Genomic DNA, 24,374 nt, shown 5'->3' on the forward strand with positions numbered 1-24,374 from the left:
CATTGATGAGGCAGCTTCTTAAAAGCTACCTCTTTGCTCAGAAGAATTTCACCATAACTTTTGATATTGGATAGAAAGATCCCAGTAGATCTAAAGATCGAGTAGATAAGAATCCATTTTTCTTTATGATGTAAAATGGCATTTGCATAATTAACTATTGAACAAAAGAAAGAAAAGTATTCAGACTATCAAAGGAAGAAAGCAATCATAATCTGGATCATGGTGAGAAAGGGTATTGAGAGGGACATGACACTCCTACCTACACCAAGTCTACATTATTATAAAAGGAGAACAAAAAGCATGCCCGATGCCAAAGATGGCCCTAAATTTTGTATTTGTTAGAGCATTAATTAATTCAGATGCGAAAAAAGAAAGAACCATTTACAAATGGGTGCCCGACATTTCAATTATTACATTAACCGCCTGCTCTCCAAAGTTATATTTCAAAGGCACGCCTGGTCCTACAATCAATCAGTTGTCCTTGACTTAACAAAGGAAAATACTAAAATGCCTGATGGTTTGCCCCACAGCCACCACCATCTCCACCTTCAGCATTACCATCTGGATTCTAAATCCATTGGAGCATGGTGGTGGGGCAACTCTCTCTCTCTCTCTCTCTCTCTCTCTCTCTCTCTCTCTCTCTCTCTCTCTCTCTCTCTCTCTCTCTCTCTCTCTCTCTCTCTCTCTCTCTCAAAAATGAGGGCATTGGTGGTGGTGATGGGGCAACCTGACAACCTCTCTCTCTCAAAAATGAGGGCAATGGTGGTGGTGATGGGGCAACCAGACAACCCTCTCTCGGGCAATAGTGATGGTGATGAGGCAACTGAGCAACTCTCTCTCTCTCTCTCTCTCTCTCTCTCTCTCTCTCTCTCTCTCTCTCTCTCTCTCTCTCTCTCTCTCTCTCTCTCCAGGTGGTTTTAGAAATGAGGGCATTTTGGTCTTATCTCTCACTATGTCAGGGTCAACTGGCTGATTTTAAGACCAGGTGTCTTTGAAATATAACTTTGAAAAGCAGGTGGTTAAATGTAATAATTGAAACATCAGGCGCCCATTTGTAAATAGCTGAAAAGTTAGGTGCCTTTTCATAAATTGTTCAAAAGAGAAAGCATAAGCAACCACATCCCTCATCCTGCATCAAGAAGATGATATTAATATCACGTTTGGCTTGTGGGAAAGCCATTCTACGGAAACAAGAATTTTGTTGAATTACATGAAGCATGGAATCTAACACTAGCACAAAAAATAAGGGCATTACACATATTGATTAAGAAAGCATGATTTTGGTGAAATACACATGCAACCATAGAATCAAAATTTTGATTCCATGATGATGGCTTTTTGTTCCACTGTAAATAACAAAAGAACTAAGGGAAATATGCTTCCAACCTAGGTATAGATTTTAATCATTTTTTATTCAAATCTTCTAATTTGCTTTTGAGCCCAATAAATCTATCCCAAAACCATAAAGATTTTATTTCTTCCCTGATATTGTTCAGGGAAGAAATTAAATACAGTGCATACTCCAGTAGTTAGTTTATGAATTTTAATTATCTTTGTTAATGGCATCACGTGCTATCTACTGTTCATTATAAATCCATTGATGCTATACTACTCTCGTAATTAGTCTTTGCTAATGTGTGCTGATTGTTTTCTTTTTTATGGTCAAAATCCCAAATGTTTTAACTTGATTTTTTTATGATTTTACTTTGTATTTTAAAGTACTTGTTTGTAATTTATACTACAATATGAAATGCCAACATAAATCTGTATCTTAGACCCTTGTGATATACATTATGATATGATTTCCACAGCATTGTCCCCCAATACATTTGTTGTATTTACTTTATATGTGTAGTTCTTATTCGTAATGGTCATATAATCTGAAATTCTGAATATTGACATGCAATTAAAAGAGAGCTAACTTACACATAATCTTAGATCAACCATTAAGACTTAGTTTAGTTGGTCTGGTGCCATTACTCTGACTGCAGATGCTACTTATTGTAGCCAACTGATTTCTTGTTTCAGTAACATGGTAAACATATACAAACTAGAAAAAGTGCTGTATTTTTATATTTGAGAGCTAGACTTTTCATTGCAACTTGTTCTTGAACATAGATATTAGTTATAAACTGCCTTGTTTTGAAGAAGCACTAGTGGTCATTTGGCATAACATCTAAGAGGTTTCACCAATGCAACCGAGACTGCAATTACCCTTGGTAACAGCATTTTTTGTAAAAACCATAGCGAACAAATCCCAGAAAATTTCTTAGAGAATAAAAGGAAAGAACCAACTCACCAAGTGCTATCAAGGCCGATGATAAACTTTCAGGACACGATTCGGAATTCATCTGCATCATTTTCCACTATTGTTTCCAATAACCATCAAACTTTGAGTTTGTGGCACAGTCCAAAATGTTTCTTGAAACAGCAAAGGAAATGAAGCAAGTTGTCGCAAGACTAATGACAAACTTGCACTAATTATTTGCATGCCTAGACGCCATTTCCTCACCCTATTCCCTTTTATAATCAGTTCTATCATATCTCAAGTCCTATTTACTATCCAGCAAGTAAAACTAGCTAATAACATTATTCCCATTGAATTAGACCTATTGTACTCATTGATTTCCCAGGAAAGGACACAGTAGTTTCTCTAAGAAAATAATGATGCAGAATAAATTATGATATGAAAAATCATAAGATTGATGCAAGTAGCATTTAGAACATAAATGCCGTGAAAATATGTCACAGGGATAGTCCCAATTACTCTGGTGTTGTGCCCCTTCATATACCATTCTCGATAGGGAACTACCCCAGAATGGCAAGTCCTGTGCCCTCTTAGGCATGTTAATCTGACATAGTTGTAGTTGCATTCCTCATATTTTCAACCTCTTAGACTGCATCTTGACTGATAAAAATTGAAAATTGTGATACTAACTTCTCTGTCACATTTTCCGTGTCCACCTAACAATTAAAAATGAATAATACGAAAAGTTCCATAATTTATGCAATCTGAAATAGCAGCCTGGAAGTTCTAAAAATATGCCACTTAGATGTAGCAAATAAAAGTCTATGTTAGCCCCAGAAAACAAACATAAAAATATAAATAACATCTCTAACTTCAACAAACACAAGTTTAGATTGCAAACAGTTAAATGATGAAATGGATCAATGAAAGATTTGCAGAACATACAAGACAATGAAACAATCAGCAGAGAAATGTGGATACCTGAATAAGGCTCAGCGAGCCGCCACCAAATGTACGGTTGTATTTTTCAATCTCTTCAATAACCTGGGAAGCTTCTGGTTCGTGGCGTTGACGAAGTGCATCCTCGCAAGGTATCAACAAAGAAATCATACGGCGACATATGGGGCATTTACATGCCTGTAGTGCAGAACCATGATGCCATACTCGAAGAATGCAACTGCCTTCAATAATGTGCAACAACCAACTCAATAAACTACTCCAAGCAACACAAGGAAAGAAACATATCCACATTACAATTACCAGCAATAATACAGAAAAAAAAAATCAGTAGTTGAAACCATTCTCGCTTTGAATGGGGAAATGCTTCATATTAATTTATCTAGGTTGCAAGCCTAGCATTATTGTGAAATGGTAGCCAAAGAAAGATGGCCACCTTTTTCTGACCATCAACCAAGCAAAATCATTACAATAAAAAAAATCCTCTCAGACGAGAACCTGAGGAAAAGGCTGGTCCGAAGACATCCGCATTTTACTTCAAAAGCTCCAAAAGAAATAGCACCCTACAGGAATAACTAGAGAGAAGTCTAGTCCACCACATTGCTCATGGTAGCATTAGCAGATATCAAACTAAAAAGACAAGTAAAATTATTTGACTCAAGAGGGAGAACCATTTCTATACAACATAACAAATATAATTGATTAAGAAATTTATATAAAGAACAACATGGAGTTAGTCTGCCAAGAAGTGCATGTGAGTGAAAACCAACGCAAAATGAAGTTTCAAGCAAGCATTCCCAGTTTTATGCATATATCAATGCCAGAACAATTTTGAATGAGAATGAAAAGCCTAATACTGCAGACAAAAGCACTCTTCTGTGATCATGCGAATGCACATGATAAACCATCACTAATTTGTGAACCACCTTTCCCCCTATATTGCATTTGAGCTCATGAAGACCCCTGAAACTTCGTGTTCATGAGAACCTTGAAATTTCAATTTCACATGAAAACTCATGTAGGATATGCAAGTATAAGATGCCACAAAAATGAATGAACCACAAATCACCCCCAAAATGTATACTATTACTGGCCAGACATTTTAGATAGTCCCATGAGAGTGGTTTTCTTAGCGTCTTGACCAAACAAAAATCCTTGCCTCTTTGGATGACCTCACCGCCACAATGTTTTCTTCAGGATTAATTTCTAAAACATGCTCTAACAGAGCAAGCCTTTACCAAAAAGTTGGTCCTTACAACTTTTGAATGGTTGGACTCTATATAATGATGACATTTTCATGTTATTTCATATTCCTCGATAAACTTCATAAACTCTAGCCATATATCAAAATTAGAACTCCAGTAAATACCTATCACTGGCCTATCTAGGACCCCCAGATACATCTACAAGATTACCAAAGACATAAATACAAGAAAGAACAATTATTCAAAACAGTGAACAGGAAATTTCAAGGGATAATCAAATTGTGTGAGGTGGACCGAATATGCAAGACCTGATCCCGTTGATATCATAGAATCTCCATTGTTCCTTAGCGAAAACTGATAGCTGTGATTGGACTTTGGTGTGAATGATCAGCATATCTTCTGTTTCTCCGTTAAAGATTCTTCTACTCCTTAACCCCCATATATGCCACCAAGCTGGGAAAATCCACCATTTCCATACGTCAAACGTAACCATCTCACAAGGTCCAACCTAGAGCATCAGGGCATCTTAGAGAGCCAGCAACCAACTAATGATTTTCACAATGTTTGGGTGAATGAGGCTATCAATACGCCGTGCACCTGATACTCCAGACCCTCCTTACTTTCCATCACAACACACATGGTAGATCCCCCCGGATCGAGACGAACCGGAGGGCGCTCAACCGCGCAAACAGAAAGCACGATGCGAGAAACTAACATGAGCAGCAACAAAAACGAAGCAAGAACCATGGCATATCAAACGATTCGTGCATTCAGAGCGTACGTGTACCGCTTCGATCGAAACCGAACTAAATTTCCCTCAATTCAATCTTATCACGACGAACGCGTAATTCTAAAACCAATACATCACACGACAATTGACGAAAAGAGAGCCACAGAACGCAACCAAAAAAGAAACCCCCCATTTTGTGCAACTCAAGCCCTAATTCTCCGTGGCGATTTCAAAAATAAGGGAAGATGAAGAACTACGCATTAATCGATCAGAGAAACAAAAGATCCGGTGAAGGGGAAGGAAAGAAGAAGGATGTGATTGATTACCGCAGAACCAGTGGGAGCAATTGGCCTGGCATGCGATGGTGAAATCGTCGTGGCAGATGGCACAGCAATCATTGGAAGGAGGGGACTCCATCGGCCCTTTCCCTCTAACACCCCCACGGCCACCAACTGGATTGGTGGCCGTGGGTTCTTTGATTTTATATATTTCCTTCAACCCCCACCCTCCTTTTCAGGTGGTGGGGCCCGCGAAAATAGTTTGATCCTATAGGGCCCACCGCCAAAGTTGTCGCTGGCCTGGTGTGGGTTAAGTGGATCTGGATCCATGCTTGGTCAGGGCTCCGGACTATGGCTGGTCCAGGTAAAGTGAGAGTCTCCTTTTGGAACGGTCTGTACGGGACTAAATGGTTCTGGATCTGTTGTGTATAAAGTTTGGAGCTTGGATCCAGATTGGATCTCCATGTGGCCATTTGTGATAATATCGATATTATGGGATGGGATGGGATGGATGAAAGAGAGAAGGTGTTTAATATTGGGTTAGTTCCCGTACCCATGTTTTGTCCAACATGGTGGTGTTCCCTTGAAATTTCTCACACCTTTGAGCTTCCTAATGAAAAATGATCATATTGTATGGTAAAATGACATATTTTCTTAAAAACCCATAATTTGTGATATTCTCCTCATGTCCAAAATCATAAATAGTCAGAGTATGAATGTTTTTTTTACCCTTTGCATGCACGGAACTGATGAAGTTCAGCGCGATATATCACTCAGTACCTCGGGTGCCGCATAGCCCACTTAAAATGAGGTGTGCACATTTTTTTTTAACTTTACCATAGACGAAAGAAAAGAAGATTTGAGATCCTACTTGCTTGCATGTTGCATGGCATACATATCTACATATTGATATATGCAAATAATATGAGCATCTTCTTTATTTGGTTTGGCTCAATCATTTTATTTGGGCCGAGTTTAATTTCCATTGGTGGGATGAGCGAGAATTAGAATCACTGAATTACAAGACATCAATTGCTTCGAATTCGAATTTGATCGCCTTCCATACCTCACAAGCAGTAGCCAGTTCAGGACTCCATTTGCTAGCTTCACGGATAACTTCATTACCTTTACCCGCAAGATCATGTCCCTTGTCGCATAAAATTGTATGCGAACTTCATGTTAAACTTGAACGAAAAGCAAAAGTTCGCATATATTTTATGCGGACTTCCTCAAGTCCTCACATGTTTTATTCAGACTTTAGGAAGTCTGCATATTTTTTTTGCGGACTTCTTCAAGTCCACAGACTTAAGGAAGTTTGTATATATTTTATACAAATTTGAGATAGTTCGCACATATTTAATAAGAAATTTCTCAAGTCCGCCTATATTTTATGTGAGTCTTCTCGACTATGTTTGTTGTTTGCATGTTTAGAAAAAAATAGTCTATCTTTCAGATGACATTTTTTCCTAACGACTCATCAGATCAAGATGATCTTGGTGGCAGTGGAAAGCTAACATCCTAATCTATTTCTTTTTTTCTTTTTTGAATTTTTTATGCAAGTAGTAAAAAAAGTGTATAGAATAAACAAAAAATGTGCAACCTTAGATGGTGCAGAGCATGTGTCTATTCCAGTTTTCAAACTAAAAAATGGGAACCCTAGATAGATTTTTTGTACTAACTCAAAACATGAAAGTTATAGGTCTATGTCTTGATTTTCCAACGACTATAAAAACATAAGTTTTTGACATTTGATTGGAGATATATACATATAAAAATAAATATTGTTCTGTAAAAAATAGTCACATGTTTAGGAAAAGGTTTGCATATATAGGAGGAAGTTCGCATGTATGAAGGGTAAAAAGGTTTTTTTTAATCTAGATATTTATGGTTTTGGACATTGAGAGAATATTAAAAAATATAGGATTTTAGGAAAACATGTCAAATTACCAGTACAATACAATCATTTTCTGAACAAAAATTGCAGTTAATGTAACATCTTTGGTTAATGATTTGCCAATTCATATGTTTGGGTGTACTTGATTCCTCCCTTCCTTTTGGAGTGGAAGTTTCAAGTGGGTTCAAGACAATGGGATTGCATAACTTTATGTGATAGTCTATCTTCTCATTATTGCCTTTCTTTTCTAAAGTTGAAGTAGAGAGCATCCTTTTTGCTCTTTTTGCACCCGAGTATGTAGTGAAAGACCAAGCCCAAGAAAAGGAGCTGACAAAACTTGGAGATGATAGATATCATAGCTTGTTTGGTGAGCTTTTTTTATGATGAGAAACCCATGCCAAAGCAAAGGAAAACCCTATATTGGGGCCCACATAGTTGATAGTTGACATTGGTTAGTTAGAAAAGAAAATAACGGGTTTACCTTTTAGTGGAGTTTTTGGGTCCCCCAGGCACTATAGTTGCCTTTCTCCTTCATTCACAATAAACAAAAAATGATCACACTATATGACAAATATGACATGTTTCTTAAAATAACCTAAAACATATAAACATACAAACATTCTACCCAACATACCATGTATAGTATACAAAATCTACAACATATAAAAAATAAAGGTGGAAGATAGAATAAAAGCATACTAATGATGTGTAAATTACACATGATCATAATATATTTTTATGGCATAAACGTATCATTTATAGGTTTAGAACCTACACTTAGATGCATATAGATGTCATTGAGCTACGGTTCAAATTTCGTTCGAATCGGACTTAAAACGAGAGAGAGATCACATTTTTAGCAAAGTGGGTCAGACCTCGGGGCGAAATGGGTCATTTCAGATCCAAACGCCCATTTTGGGCCTTGGATCTGAGCAAAACGTACCCAATACAACCCACATCAGCCCAAATTGATTTTTGAAAAGAATTACTAAATACCCCCTCTAAAAAGGGCACCCAACAATATGTTTTATTTTAATCCTTCTTTTGGAAACTGCGAAAAATGGGGCTTTGCCTATAAAAACTAATTTAAAAAACCCTAAACAGGTTTTTGCCTTGGAAGCTGCACCCTGAGCCTGATTCATGCACCAGCACCTTCTTCCTCAGCCACCCATACACCCCGTCTTCTTCCCCTTTGAGTTTTGCTTGATTTTGCTAAGCATTTCCCTTAGCCTCCATCCCTTTTTCCTCCATTTCTCTTCTTCCATGTCTTTTTTTCTTCTCACCCTACTGTAGTTGATGCTCCATGTTGTCTTTTGCAGGTAGAGCAGCTGTGGAATGTGCCATTTCTTCTTGAGGTGTTGTCTGCCCCAAGAAGGATTAGACAGCCCTACCCCCATCCGGCTCTCTTCACCATTGTCTTCACATCCCACCTTCGAAACATCTCCACCTTGCGCCTTCCAGCAAGCTGCAACAAAGTGAATGCAGTAACAACATCAACGAAGGTCTTAAGTGCATCTCCTTGGCAAATTCCACCTCTTCATATCCTCCCACTCCTCGGACTACCGAAACAGACCACGGTAAGCCTCACACTCCTTTCTTCTAGTGTAAAACCCCATATGCATGTGTTTTTCAGTTTTTCTTTATGTCTGCGCTTTTAAGTCTGTTGCAGCCTTAGTATTAATCTGTTGGTGTGTCGAACAACACCTAGATCGAGTCTAGGTTTATGTTTTTTTTTTATTGAATTGCATTTTCAGCATTTTTGGAACCGATTTCCCCATTTGCGCCCAAACCGGCTAGTTGGATGCTAGCCTGTTGATGTGATTTCATTTTAGAATTGTAGTTTAGTTAAATTGTTGATTAGTAGGCTGTTGAATGGATTTAAATTGCTGTCAGTTTCATTTTGAGTTGCAGATTTTCGTTCATGCCAAAATTGCACAAATCAACTAGATGCAATCTAGTCGGTTTTTGAGTTTTAGTCATTGCAATGTCTGAATTTGTGTGTGTTAGTAATAGAGACCCAACAAGGTCTATGCGCTATTGGGTAAGTTTCATTAGATTAGGAATGTTCATTTTAGGGTCTATATTCATCGCATTTAGGGTAGTTCATAATTAACTTAATTAGGCTTCTTTTAATTAAGGCAACCACTAGCATTTCCCGATTTTTATTTTAGCCCACTTGAGTCTAGGTATTTAATTAGTTAGTGACTAAGATATCCTATAGATAATTAACCTAAGTTAGTAGAATTGCAAGAAGTTGTATTTTAAATAGAAGGTATGATGGTACTTGCATAATAGATGTCGATTTTGGTAATTCAGCAGGCATTAAAATTCATGGATCCTCCTTTAGCAATCCTTGGGTCTTCTTTACAGATGCCCAGTTAAGAGGATTCCTTGGAATCCTAATTAAGAAAGGTCACTCCAATTGCCTTCTCAATCAGTGCTTTCAATTGCCTAAGAGAGAAGTTCAAAAGTGGTAAGTTAAGGCAAACCGTGTGGGCCCTAGAAGATAGCAATTTTTTATTTCTTGGAAAGTCAAGTTTCTTTTAAGAAAGGTTGAAAGAAGTCCCCCGGATTCCAAACCCGCCACTTAGTTTGAATACCCTCTTGTAGTTAATGGCATAACCTAGTATAAGTACTCAATTGCCTAAATTTCCTTTTCTTTTTCTAATTAAGTAATTTAGTTTATATTAGGATCATTGTATTAGGTTAGTAATGTCAGTAAGTTACCTTAATCTCATTCATATTTGTATGATAGTCTCATTTAGATTAACAATTGCATGCATATTAGTATTTTAATTTAGCATTAGTTGTATTTCTCGCAGATAGTGTAGGTAGATAATTTAGATGTCATTTTCTTAGTGTAATTAGTTGTATTTTCTATTAGTAGTTAGTATTAGGATGTGCATGACTGTAATTATATATGTTTTTTTTAAGCAATGGTGTCGGCATGGGATTAGTTATGTAGTTATGTGAATAGTGCATTGAATTTGAAAATTGATTTTTACACTAACTTGCAATTTGTCTGAGTTTTCTCGAACTTACTGTTCTATGCTATTCATTAGAGTATTAACTATGTACAAACCAAAAAATCAACTCATTTTGAGTTGATTTGGTTTGCCTTTTTAAAGTTTTACAAAATTAGTTTTTTCGCGGTTTTAGATTTCGGGTCAAACGGTTCTAAAATTTTTATCGTACTTGAAACGCTTGTATCTGAAGTTTTCGGATGAGTTTTTCAATTCCATAAAGTCCGGCAGACTCTTAAATCTGTCAGAAAGAGAACAAATGAAAAATATTTAGAATAGAACTTCGTCTTCCCCTTCAAACTTCATGTTCGCGAAAACCTATTTGAATTCGATTTTGCACTGTTCAGGGATAAAGCAGTCATTTAGCTAATTACTTGTTTGTCCATAGTTTTTAGTATTTTCTAGAATGTAGTTGGTGAATCAACAGTAGTTAGACTAGTTAGAATTAATCTAATTAGTTAGTCTACCTGATTTTGCAGTTACTTTTATTTTTTAGTTAATTATAGTATTAGATCAGTAATTAATTTAGAGTTAATTTTAGTTGTGAATTAGAAATAATTATTGATTACGTACTGATTCTTTATTTTCGTTATTTTAGGTTGATAAGTTAGAAACAGATCAACAGGTGTATTTAAAATGCGAGTGCAGATGCACATGCGGTGAAAAGACAACATTGCCCCTAGCAATCTGGAGAAGACTTATCAATCTATTTCAGTTCATTTCCATTTATAGTTTATAATTTAATTAGAATTATATTGTTAACTTAGTTGTAAACATTTGTGATAGTAATAAATTGAAGATTTAAATTTAATTTGAATGTATTCCGTTCCCTTTGGATTCGATCCGTATTTGCCACTTACGTGGGAAATCGGTTTTATTACTTGATTGGTGATTTTCCAAAATGCTTTCAACAATAAAATAAGGTTTTAAAAATAACGATTGCAAAAATAACCATCACATACGAATCGTTGAAACAAATAAAAAAAATGTGTTTCAACTGGTTCAGCCGTTAAATATGTGTTAAACAAAAAAAATCATTGTCGATGATTCCAGAATACTTAAAGATGAAGTCTGACCAGATTCATTGCCAAAAATAATGTAATAATTATAATTTTTAAATGTTAAATAAAACCATTATATGAAACCTATGGATCTTGAAGTCAAACTAGACATAATCCAAAATCCAAAAGCTCGATCCAAGTAATATTCAGATCTGGATATTAATCCAAACTCATTTCCAAAAATAAAATGGGCCATTTAACGGATATGGGTATTATCTAAATATATAGTTTTAGCATTTTTGGATATTTATCTGTATTTATGTTTTAAGAGCACACTTGTAAATAATAAAATTGACCACGCTCAAAATAATAAAAAATTTAAGTGCTTACAATGAAATGCTGAAAAATATCAAGTCTACTTTTTAAAAATGTACAAAGAAATATTAAAATATTAAAAATATCATATTTTAACCAATGGATATCAACTACTCTTAAACCTTTTTTTCTGGAGGTAATACATAGTGTCTACTTTTTTTCAAATTATTTTAAAAGATATTTTCAATAAAAATCAAGTATAAACCACACACCAAATCTAAATAACTGGGTCACACAAAAGTGGTGAAGTCTGGGTCGAACCAGAGGAAACAAAATAAGAACAAGTATTCCAAACAAATCACACCCTTTATTGCCTCAAAACTAAAAAAAAAATGAAAGCAAACGTGCACAAAGCCTATTTCAAAAGCATTAGCGAAAATAAAATTTAAATGAATTATAACCAAAAAATGATAGAAATGGCCTAATGCCCTAACTATAAAAACTCCAAATATAATCACGAGGTAGCTGCCTTCAACCTGTGTAAAAGGAACTTTAGTGTGTCCACTTTAACCACCTTGTCTACCTTGGTGCTTGTCAAGGTCACTACCTATAATCACATAAAATTGAAACCCAAAAGACAAAACAATTTATATACTATATTAGTGACATGACAAAGACTCAACTAGACTTAACTTAAGCACTCAAAACTTAACTTTAAGTTTTGATTTTCTGACGAAAACCAACACCTAATACATAAAAAAAAAACTCAATTAAGATATCAAAAACTCACCAAATACACTCTAAGATACTTAATTAAAAAAATATAAATAAAATTAAATTTTAAAAATTGTTGAAACTAAAAGAGAAAGTCGAATTTCTGTAGGGCCAAAAAAGTGGCTTCAGTATAATAGTTGTAAAATCCCAACTCTAGTTGGATTGAGCTAAAATTTGGAGGAAATACTCTAGACACATACAGTCAACACAAGCTAATATTTCAGCCTTAAACTCCTTCTTGATCAGCCGAAATAGTCTATTTATTAGACCAAAAAAATTAGAATCGTAGGTGAGATTTCTGCAAAGCCAAAAAACCATATTCGATAAAATGACCATAAAATCCCAAGACCTAGTCGAATTGAGCTGAAATTTGAAGAGAATACTCTAGACATGTACATCTAACACATACTAATATTTCAGTCTTAAATTTCTTCTGGATTGGTCGAAACAGACTGTTTATCAAACCAAAAAATTTAGGCCAGACATAAAAAATTTGGCTAGTGAAGAAAAGAGTTTTTTGGCAAAAATAAAAATTCTAAAACATAAAACAATGATTTTAAACGGTCCTAAACAATCCTAATACACAAAAATCTATGGTAGTAGATCCAAATATGCAAGAAAAATAAAAACAAAATCTGATCTACATGCAAGACACCCTAAAAATCTAAAGAAGAGGTAGAAGAAGGAATTTACCAGCGACGATTCCCGATTTTGGATTGGGTTGAAAAAAGAGTGGATCTCCCCTATGGTGGTGTTGCATCCCAGAGGTTGCTCACAAGGTGAGGTATGATGCCAAATGCCTGCTACATATGAAACTCATGTGGAGAGAAAGAAGGGAAGAAGGAAGAAGAAAGAACGGTTAAGAGGGAGAGAGAGTTCCCCACATTGGGAAAGAAAAGGTGGAAAAGAGGGAAGGGGGGGGAGGAGCTCTTAAGGAGAAGAACCCCTCTCCTTAGGTTTTCTAACATATTTACAATGATAACCTAAAAAAATAATTTCTAAATTTCTAAGAATACTTCTAACATTCTTATTTTTAAAAACACTCAAAAGTAATACTTATTTCTAAAACTATATTACAAATACCATTATTTCATAACAATTCCAAGGTAGCACCCCCTATGAAGGGCTATTTTGAAGTTTTTAACCTTTGCCTAGCTGAATTTGAGATTAGAGCCTATAAGATTTGGACCTTGACTCTACATCTTCACTCCAATTGCTTTGTAATAATTCTAGAATGCCCGAATTGCACTTGATTTTGACAAAATTTGCACCAAAAACTCCTTGCATACAAAAACACTAAATTTTTTCAACCATGGGTATTTAAATATTAAAATCAATGAAAGTAATGCATACATTATATAAAAATAATATAATTTATGCATAATCAAATTCTCTCATGGTTAATGTTTATTAGTCCTCAAGCAAACTACTCTAAACTACCAAAAAACACAAATAAAGTAATCAAAACAACTAGCCTATCTCACTTTCATAAGAATCGCGATTGCATTTAGCATATGCAACAAGCCCTTTAAACTTCTAGGTTACCCTAGTGGATGAGTAAGGTCTCGTGAGGGTTTACAGTTATATTACCCACAAACTTTCATGTCCTATGTATACTTAATTTAAAACATAGGTCTATAGAGTACACATTACACCAACATTCATCTTATGCGTCATTGGAGCTTATTGAAAATAATGACTAGCCACCACAAAACAAACCATTAGATACATGTAATTAAAATCAACATCTATCATATACTCATAGAAATCATAATACAATCAAATGCTTAAGTAGTTTCAGATATGCCTCTTATATAGACATTTCAATCATTTTCTTTTATCATATATGCTTACCCCATGCTTTGTGCAATGTCAGTGTTCCTTAGGCTTTCTACATTGTCTATGTAGCAAGCTTTGGGCTAGTGGCTCCCATATCAGACAACCTTAGGGCACCAAGTGCAAAGCACTTCTCAGACTTAATTACTCAAACCAAGTAGGCCACGACCACTGACTAAGCTTGAGGCTTAGTTCTACTTTGTTTCTTTTTTTGCGAGAATGCAAACACTTTGTAGAGTGCCTGAATCCAGCTACTTCAATCACATGGCTCATTATGCATGCAATTTTATGGTCTACAATGCTCTATATTTTTATTTTGGTGTATTTCACACTTTGTTTTAAAGGGTCATAACCTTCTTGACTTTAACACTCCAGAGCATACAGTTTCATAAATATATTTAGATATTCAATTACAATCTAATTTGTCTAAAAAATATCATGGGTGGGGCATTCAAAATGTCTAACCTGCTTTTAACCCTTAGCATAAAAATGAAACAAGTTCAAATGTGCATCTTAGAACCTAACTATGGATTTTAGCAATATATACAACGACAAGCAAGCTTCAAGTGTATCACACCCTCCTCCATGCATGAAATCCATTGTCCTCAGTAGTATGCCATAGAAAAATGAGGCTGACATACACATGACAATGCACACTATGGAGGGAAAGGAATAGATACAACCAATTTATTTATCAAGATACAATTGGGTCTGCCTAATGCTCTTAAGAGTCCATATTGCTCATTTAACCATGCCAACCCTGTTAAATCCATCTGCTCTCATAAACACTCAAAACTCAAGATGAGTAGTTAGTATATACATGACATAAACAAATAATAAAAAGAAAAAAATTCCTATCTACCATGAGTTGCCTCTCATGAAGCGTTGCATTTATTGTTGACAGTTAGACAAAGAGACTGCTAGCCCTTACAGTCAATCAGATAAATGGACTCAATTTCATGTGCATCTATGAGGCCTGAGATATAGGGATTTAATCTTTGACTATTCACTTTTAAATCTCCACCCATTTTGGGATCCCTTAAAGTGATTGCACCATGGGAAAATACCTCAAGAATCTCAAACAGGCCATACCACCTGGACCTTAGCTTCCTTGGAAATAGCTGAAGTCACGAATTAAAAAGCTAAACTTTCTACCAAGGCTTCAATTCCTTCATAAGAATATGCTTGTCATGGAAGGCCTTAGTTTGAGTTTTGTAGATTTTGGCATTCTCATATGCCTCGTTTTGCAGCTCCTCGAGCTCACTCAGCTGTAGCTTGTGTTATTTGCCAGTCTCGGCCAAATCAAAATTGAAGGTCTTGATTGCCCAATAGGCCTTGTGCTCCAACTCAAAAGGGAGATGGCATGATTTCCCAAAGATCAAACGACAGAGAGACATGCCAATGGGGGTCTTGTAAGCAGTTTGATAGGCCCACAAGGCATTCTCCAATCGCTGGGACAAATCTTTGTGGTTAGGTTAAACCATCTTCTCCAAGATCCTTTTAATTTTTTTGTTGGAAACCTCAACTTAGCCACTGGTTTGTGGGTGATAGCGAGGCTATTTTATGATGTACCAAGTACTTTCATAGAAGAGAAGCAATTTGTAGATTCTTAAAGTGCTTATTCCTGTCACTGGTCAAGGCACTTAGAACTCTAAACCTACTAAAGATATTATGCTTAATAATATTAAATATCATTTTATGATCATTAGTCTGAGTAACTACAGTCTACACCCACTTGGAGATATAGTCCACTGCAACAAAGATATACATATAACCAAACAATGGTGGAAAATGGCCCATGAAGTCTATCCCTCAAACATAAAAAATCTCAACAATCAAAATAAGGATTAAGGACATCATGTCTCTTATAGACATGTTACCTAATCGTTGACATCACAAGCATCTATGACAAAACTCATGTGAGTTCTTATGCAATGTGGGCCACCAAAATCCATATTGCAACACTTTGGCGACACTCTTTCTACTAGAAAAGTGACCTCCATATACCAGGAAATGACAAAAGCTTAGAATGGACTCAACCTCCTCCTCTGAGACACACCTTCGAATAACCTGGTTTGCTTTAAGCTTGAATAACTCTAGATCCTCCCAGAAACAGTCTTTCACCTGCGCCATAAAATGATCTCTCTCATATTTGCTCTAATGAGCAGGGAGCTTTTTGGTCACCAGATAATTTGTAATATCAACAAACCATGGAAGACACTTGACATACAAGATCTGCTCATCCAGAAATGAATAATCAATCTATCTCTGATTAGTAGATAAATCTACAATAAGTCTGGATAGATAGTCTGCTACTATATTCTCACTTTCGCTCTTATCTCGAATATCAAGATCAATCTCCTGTAATAGTAGAATTCATCGAATGAGTCACAGTTTTGTGTCTTTCTTACTTATCAGGTATCACAAAGCAGCATGATCTGAGCAGACAACGACTTTTGAACCTAGTAGATATGACCAGAACTTCTCTAATGCAAATACTATGGCCAAGAGTTCCTTCTCTTTGGTAGTGTAGTTCAACTGTGCATTAGAGAGGGACTTACTAACATAGTAAATGACATAGGGCTTCTGATCAACCCATTGCCCAAGAATGACTTTCATTGCGTAATCGAAAGCATCACACATAATCTCAAAGGGCAATGTCCAGTCTGAAGATCAGAGAATAAGGGCAAAAATCAAGGCATCCTTAAGAGTTAAGATTGCCTTCATGCAATACTTAGTAAAGTGAAAGGGCTGCTCTTTGGCTAGCAATGCACACAACAGTCTAAAAATCTTACTGAAATCCTTTATGAATCATTTATAAAGCCAGCATGCCCAAGAAAGGATCGCACTTGCCTCATTGAGGTAGGCAAAAAAAGTTTATCAATTGAATTCACTGTTGCCTTGTCTACCTCAATACCCTGTTTGGACACAATGTGTCCCAACACAATACCCTGCTTTACCATGAAATAGCTATTTTCCCAAATCAGCAACAAATTTGTCTCCATGCATCATTTAAGCATATGAGTCAACTTTTAGAGACAATTCTCAAAAGAATAGCCATATACAGAGGAGTCATCTATAAAAATCTCTAGAACGTCATCCCCCATATTCAAGAAGATGGCCATCATGTACCTTTGAAAAGTAGTTGAGGCATTATAAATCCCAAATGACATACGTCTAAATGCGAAGGTTCCATAAGGACAGGTGAAAGTGGTCTTCTTCTAGTCCTCAGGATGTATGGTCACTTGATTGTATACTGAATATCCATCCAGGAAACAGAAATAGCTTTGTCCTGTGAGTCACTCAAGAATCTGGTCAATAAACGGTAACATGAAGTGGTCCTTCCTTATTGCAGCGTTCAACTTCCTGTACTCGATGCAAACTCGCCACCCCATAGTGGTTCTCATTGGGACACTTTCCCATTTTTCATTAATGGTCATGGTGAGTCCTAACTTTTTAGGAACAACTTGAGTCTGACTCACCCAATGACTGTCAAAGATGAGATCTATAATCCTTGTATTCAACCACTTGACCACTTCCTTCTTTACAACCTCCTTCATGTTAGGGTTTAGCTTCCTATGTATTTCTCTGGAGGGTTTTGCACCCTCTTCTATTATGATCTTGTGCATGTAGAATAAAGGGACTATACGCTTCAAGTCAGTCATGAACTAGCCTATCATCGCTTTATGCTCTTACAGGACCTGAAACAATTGGTGCTCTTGAGTGATCGTCAGATCTGCAACAATAATCACGAGTAGTGTCTACTTGTCACCTAAGAAAGCATACTTGAGTGAAGTCAGTAAAGGCTTCAACTCAAGCTCAGGCGAACACTCTACTGAGGGTTTGGCAGGTTTCTCTACCAGGTCCGAGAGAGGCTCAAACTTTAAGGTCCAATTAAGCTTGCCTGGTGAGACCAATAACCCTTCCATGGTATCTATATTATCTTCTCTGTGCAATTCATCATCCTCATCATGAGGTGAATCACTCATCGTCCAAAAAAAGTTCTGCTTCAATCAGGTCATGAACTATGTTTACCTGGAAGCAAGCATCCTCACCAGCAGGCCCCATGGTAGCATTAAAGATGTCCAGTCTCATCTTTTTGTTGCCAAAGGACACATCCATGGCCCTAGTGCGGCAATTGATGCAAGCATTAGGTATAGCCAAGAAAGGTCGTCTCAAAATAATGGGCATCTACCTAACGTGATCCATGCCCTCCATGTCTATAATAACGAAGTCAACAAAAAAGTAGAAGTTTTCCACCTTGACCAAAACATCTTCAAGAATCTCTTACGGGACCTTTATTGATCAATCAACAAGCTGTAGGGTCTCTCAATCCCAATTGTGTCATAAAAGAAACCCGACAATATGTTAACACTTGTCCCAAGATCGAGCAAGACATGCTCGATAGTGATGTTCCCTATGATACATGAGATAATGGGGGCCTCTGGGTCCTTGAGCTTAAGTGGAGTCTGGTACTGAAGCAGTGAACTCACATGCTCTATGAGATAAACTCTATTAAGAACATTAGACCTAGACTTCGTCTTCTGAGCGCAAAACTTCTTCAGAAACTTGGCATAGGCGGAAACCTGTTGGATGGCATCTAGCAAGGGCAGATTAATATGTACTTGCTTGAATAACTCAAGCATTCTTGCATCTTGATTCCCTGCTTGCCAAGAGACTTAGGCTTCTCTAAGACTTTAGGAAAGGGGGATCTAGGGATATACGAAATGGATGCCTCAGGTTGAGGAGCCTTGCCACTTTTCTTGGTCTTTTTTATCGAGTTCGACTGGTCCTAAGTCTGTCTCTTAAGTTTCACAGTCGTCTCCTAGATAGGATACTTCCGCCCACTCTGGAGGGTCATAACAAATTTGGACTGCTCTTGGTGAGTCTCTGTCATATGCAGGCCAGAGTGCATGGGTTCCTTACTTCTAGGGTTGACTACAGGCTGACTGGGTAAAGCTCCTCCGCTGCGCCTACTTAATGCCTCGACTAACTGTCTCATTTGAGTTTCAAGCTTCACTAGCGACTGTATATGGGAGTTCAAAATAGTCTTTATGTCTGAAAAGGCTTAAAAGAGCTTCTCCTCAAAAGATTGACTTGTTAAAGTCTCTAGATGAGGGGCCTGGATAAACAAAGGCTAATTGGGAAGAAGAGTGGGTCTCTGGTAGCCTTGTTGGTAGCTACATGGTCGAGCCTGAGTCTGGGCAGGAATAGGGGCTTGGTTTTGTGGATTTCTCTACGAGAAGTTTGGGTGGTTTTCCCAACCTCGGTTATAGGTGTTTGAGAATGGATTGTTCGCGGGTCTGGCAAAACCCTATGCCACCCGAATCTGTTCCTGAATAAACTCAGGATACTGCAACACGGATAAACATTTAGCCATATGATATGCTGGGCTAGCACACAACACATATACCTGTTGCACTGTGGAGGAACTTGACAATAACTAATCAAATTTTTGGGTCAGAATATCAACCTTGTTTTGTAACTCAAGGAAGCCTCCTACTTCATACATCCCCCCTTTTTTGGAACCCCCATGCGTTGGTGTCAGCCTTTCTACTCGTGAAGCAAAAGCATGGTGCATGGAGTTTTCACTCAGAATTTCAAACAACGTCCATGCCTCATACTCACTCTTGAGTATAAACGTACTCTCATAGGTTGTATTAACCATTTGATGGTTCTTCTCCATCGGCCAATCATAAAAGTATTGAACGAGTTGTCATTTAGGCACCTGGTGGAGGGGGCACTTCCTGAGAAGATACTTTAACCTCTCCTAGGTCTCTTAGAATTATTCTCCCTCCAGTTGGTTGAAACTAATGTTAGCCTTCCAGAATTGGTTCATTTTACCAACCAAAAAATATTTATTCAAAAAATCCTTTTGCATTTGATCCCAAGTGGTAATGTGAACCATGTCCAGAGACTTCAGCTAGTACTTAGCTTTGTCTTTGAGGGAAAAAGGGGTATAGGGTTAGCGTAAGTGCGTTATCTCCAAATTTGTTCATCTTAACAGTGAAATATATCTCTAAGAATCCATCGAGATGATGGTAGGGATCTTCATTGCTAAGGCCATAATAGGATGAGAGCATTTGAATGACACTGACCTTGATTTCATATTGGTTCGCTCCTACATCAGGTCTTGCAATACAGGAGGTGAGAGTATACTCGTTAGGAACAAAGTACTTCCTCAAGGGACGAATTTGGGCAAAGAGTTTTGCCATGGGTCCGGCTCTACAGGATCTCCTAAGGATTGATTTGAGGTTATCGACTGGATCAACAAGCTCACGGTCTAGAGAGCATCGCCCTTGCATACACCATTGAGTTGAACTTGGTGTAGCATGCATCCTAAAGGCTTTCTACCTAACCTAACATACAAGCACAATCAAGTCAAACTACATAAGTAAATACTACGAAAGCAAATAAACATGCAACCACACACTTGCAACAATGGAGTTATCTTAACAATAATCAAACTAAATGCTTGGTCACCTATAGTTTAGGTACCCTATTTAGGTGGGCCGGACAATAAAAATAAGATAGCTCTAAAGTTCACAACCAAGCATAGATCTAACAATCTTAGTTAATTTAACCAAAGTAAACTAAACACCCCTAACATATAAAACATGGAAGTAAACTAAACAATCCTATATAATAAACAAAACAAACTACCAATCTTAGATAAACATGAACAAATACTAGGAAATAAAGTAAATACTTAGATCTTAATCACCATTCTCCGACAACGATGCCAAAAATTTGGTATCTACTTTTTTTATCAAAATATTTTAAAAGATATTTTTAATAAAAATCAAGTGTAAATCGTACACTAAATGCAAATAACTGGCTCACACAAAAGTAATGAAGTATGGATCAAACGGGATAAGAATAAGTATTCCAAACAAATCACACTCTTTATTGCCTTAAAAATAGAAAAAAATACGAAAGCAAATGCGCACAAAGCCTATTACAAAAAGCATGAGCAAAAATAAAATTTAAATGGATTACAACTCGAAAATGATAAAAATGGCCTAATGTTCCTTTAACATGTGTGCAAGGAACTTTAGTTTCAACTACCTTATTCACCTTGGTGCTCATCGAGATCACTACCTGCAATCACACAAAATGAAAACCCAAAAGACAAAAATATTTCTATACTATGTTAGTAACCCGATAAAGACTCAACTAGACTTAACTTAAGCACTCAAAACTTAACTTTAGGTTTTGATTTTCTGACGAAAACTAGCACCTGATACATACAAAGCAACTCAATTAAGACACCAAAAGTTCACCAAGTACACTCCAAGATGCTTAATTAAAAAAATAAAATAAAAATAAAAATAATTTTCAAAAATCACTGCAATTAAAACTAAAAGTCGGATTTCTGCAAGGCCAAAAAACTCACTTCAGTATAATGGTCGTAAAATCCCAACCCCTAGTTAGATTTAGCTAAAATTTGAAGAGAATACTCTAGACATGTAGAACTAACATATACTAACATTTCAACTTTAAACTTCTTCTGGATCGTCCGAAATAGTCTATTTATCACACCAAAAAAATCAAAATCGGAGGTCAGATTTTTGCAAAGCCAAAAAATTGAATTCGGTAAAATGGTCGTAAAATCCCAACCCTTGGTCGGATTGAGCTAAATTTTCGAGAGAATAGTCTAGACATATGCAACTAATACATACTAAAATTTTAGCTCTAATTTTTTTTTAGATTGGCCAAAACAGTCTGTTTATCAGACAAAAAAATTCAAGCCTAACACAAAAAATCTGATCGATGAAGAAAAGAGTTTTCTGGCAAAAATAAAAATTCTAAAACATAAAAAAAATGATTCTAAATAATCATAATACACAAAAATCTCATATAGTAAATCTAAATATGCAAGAAAAATAAAAACAAAATCTAATCTACATGCAAGACACTCTAAAAATCTAAAGAAGAGGTAGAAGAAGAAACATACCAGCGGCGGTTCTCAATTTTGGATTGGCTTGAGAAAGAAGCAGATCTCCCCTATGATGGTGCTACATCCAAGAGGTTACCTACAACGTGAAGGGTGATGCTAGATGGCTGCTGCACATGAAACTCACATGGAGAGGAAGAAGGGAAGAAGAAATAATAAAAGAATAAAGAAGAAGAGAGAGGAAGATAGAGTTCCCCACGTTGGGAAAGAAGAGGAGAAAAAAGAGGAAAGGGGGGGACAACTCATAAGAAGAAGAACCCCTCTCCTTAGGTTTATTAACTTATTTATAATGATAACCTAAAAAAAAATCTAAATTTCTAAAAACATTTCTAACATTTTTATTTTAAAAATCACTCAAAACTAATACTTATTTCTAATACTGCACTAAAAATACCATTATTTCATAACAATTCCAAGGTGGCACCCACTATGGAAGGCTATTTTAGACTTTTTAACCTTTGTCGAGTTGGATTTAAGATTGAAGCATGTAAGATTTGGATCTTGAATCTGGATCTTCGCTCTAACAACTTTGCAATAACTCTAAAATGCCTGAATCACATATGATTTAGATGAAATTCGTACAAAAAACTCCTTGCACATAAAAACACCAAAATTCCTCAACCATGGGTATTCTAACATTAAAATCAATGAAATTCATGCATACATTGTATAAAAATACATGTAATTTATGCATAATCAACACCTAGGGGGGCGACACCCTGTAAGGTTATAAATACCTCCCTTGGGGTGTCTCTCTTAAATTTTTTTTCACCCCCTTTGACCTTCTCTCTCCTCTCTCTAGCCCAATCCAACCTTCTCTCTCCTATTTTTATACCCAAACCCTATTATTTTTCTAGTCTATTCTGTTAAAAACCTCTGAAACCCATGTATGCCAAGGTAAGGTACCCCATTTATGGTTCGAGAGTGGAAGCCTTGCCTTTTTTAATACAGATTTGAAACTCTATTGTGAAAGCATTGCCAAACTTTCGCTCATAATTAGAGGTTTTGAAAAGTTACTACAGAAGCATTGCTCAAATTTATAAAATAAGGTATGTACTTGTAAAACTCATTTGGGGCTTCATATGAACTTATAGAAACTCCTAGCTCTCTCTTATACCCTTAGGATTTCTTTTATAGATCAAAATACATTAATTATGCTAAAATTTTAGTCCAATTATGCTTGTATATAGGGGAGGTTCTCTCAAAAATTTTAGAATAACTTTTGAATTTTTCATACTAAAATAGAGTAGGTTCAGTCAAAATTTTAAAATAATTATTAAATTTTTCATAGTAAAATAAGATAGTTTCTATTAAAATTTTTAATTTTAATTTTATTTTTTATACTAGAATAGGGAAGGTTCTATCAGAATTTCTAAAACAATTTATAGATTTTTTAATTTAATATAGGTCAGTTACTATTTAAATTTTAGTAAAATCATCAATATTATTACTACAAAACAGAGCATATATTTTTTCAAATTTTTAAAATAACTTTTGGACCCATAAGTCTGAAATAAGGAAGATATTGATATTTCAGAAAATTTCAAAATAAAAAAAAAAAGAAATCTCAAAATGATTCATATGAATTCTTATTTAATTTTTATAATTTAATCTAATATACTCTTAGGGATGGTAGTGGACTGGGGCAGATATGAGGGACAAGGTCTCCACCTCTGCCCCATCTTAAAATGTTGCCCTCCATCCCCACAATAGTTTTGATTTTAACATCCATCCTTGCTCCATGTCCTCCATCTCCGGTTTAAATGGGGTGAGGTGGGGCAGAGCCCCGTTTTCCTCTGGTCCACTGCCATCCCTAAAGGAGGTTGAACCATTGAAGGGTATTTTAAATATTTTACTAACATGAATCAGGGGTGGGGTTGGAGAACGTGTAAGTCTATCCCTGCCTCCATTCCCGTGCAGGTTTTGATTTTAACCTCCATCCCCATTTTATGTCTTCCATCCCCGATCCAAATGGAGTGAGGCGGGGTGGGGCCCCGTTTCCCCCCAGTCCACTGCCATCCTTAAATACTATAAAGGATGTGAGATAAAATTGTAGGCCCTGAGGTTTTGGCATTATTTTCCCTAATATAATTGAAAATATCTTACACTCTTGTTTTTAAGGATTACGGGTTCTGAATTCTAAGTTAATTAAATAA

The 24,374-nt window shown here is 36.2% G+C and overlaps 1 protein-coding gene across 2 annotated transcripts in view; it reads right to left on the minus strand.

The window, feature by feature from the left end:
- Nucleotides 1-5,593, minus strand: part of LOC149848258 (uncharacterized) — a 57,623-nt gene extending 52,030 nt beyond the window's left edge. For both annotated transcript variants that reach the window (XM_089986869.1, XM_089986921.1), the window contains exons 1-2: nt 5,467-5,593; nt 3,230-3,429 (exon numbers count right to left, since the gene is read on the minus strand). In XM_089986869.1, coding sequence (XP_089842995.1) covers nt 3,230-3,429; nt 5,467-5,557 — 291 coding nt within the window. In that variant the 5' untranslated portion in view covers nt 5,558-5,593. The remainder of the gene's footprint in view (nt 1-3,229; nt 3,430-5,466) is intronic.
- Between the last annotated feature and the right edge of the window lie 18,781 nt (nt 5,594-24,374).

This window comes from Nuphar pumila, chromosome 1, assembly GCF_984573655.1.
Source record: "Nuphar pumila chromosome 1, dmNupPumi1.hap1.1, whole genome shotgun sequence".
NCBI lineage: Eukaryota > Viridiplantae > Streptophyta > Magnoliopsida > Nymphaeales > Nymphaeaceae > Nuphar > Nuphar pumila.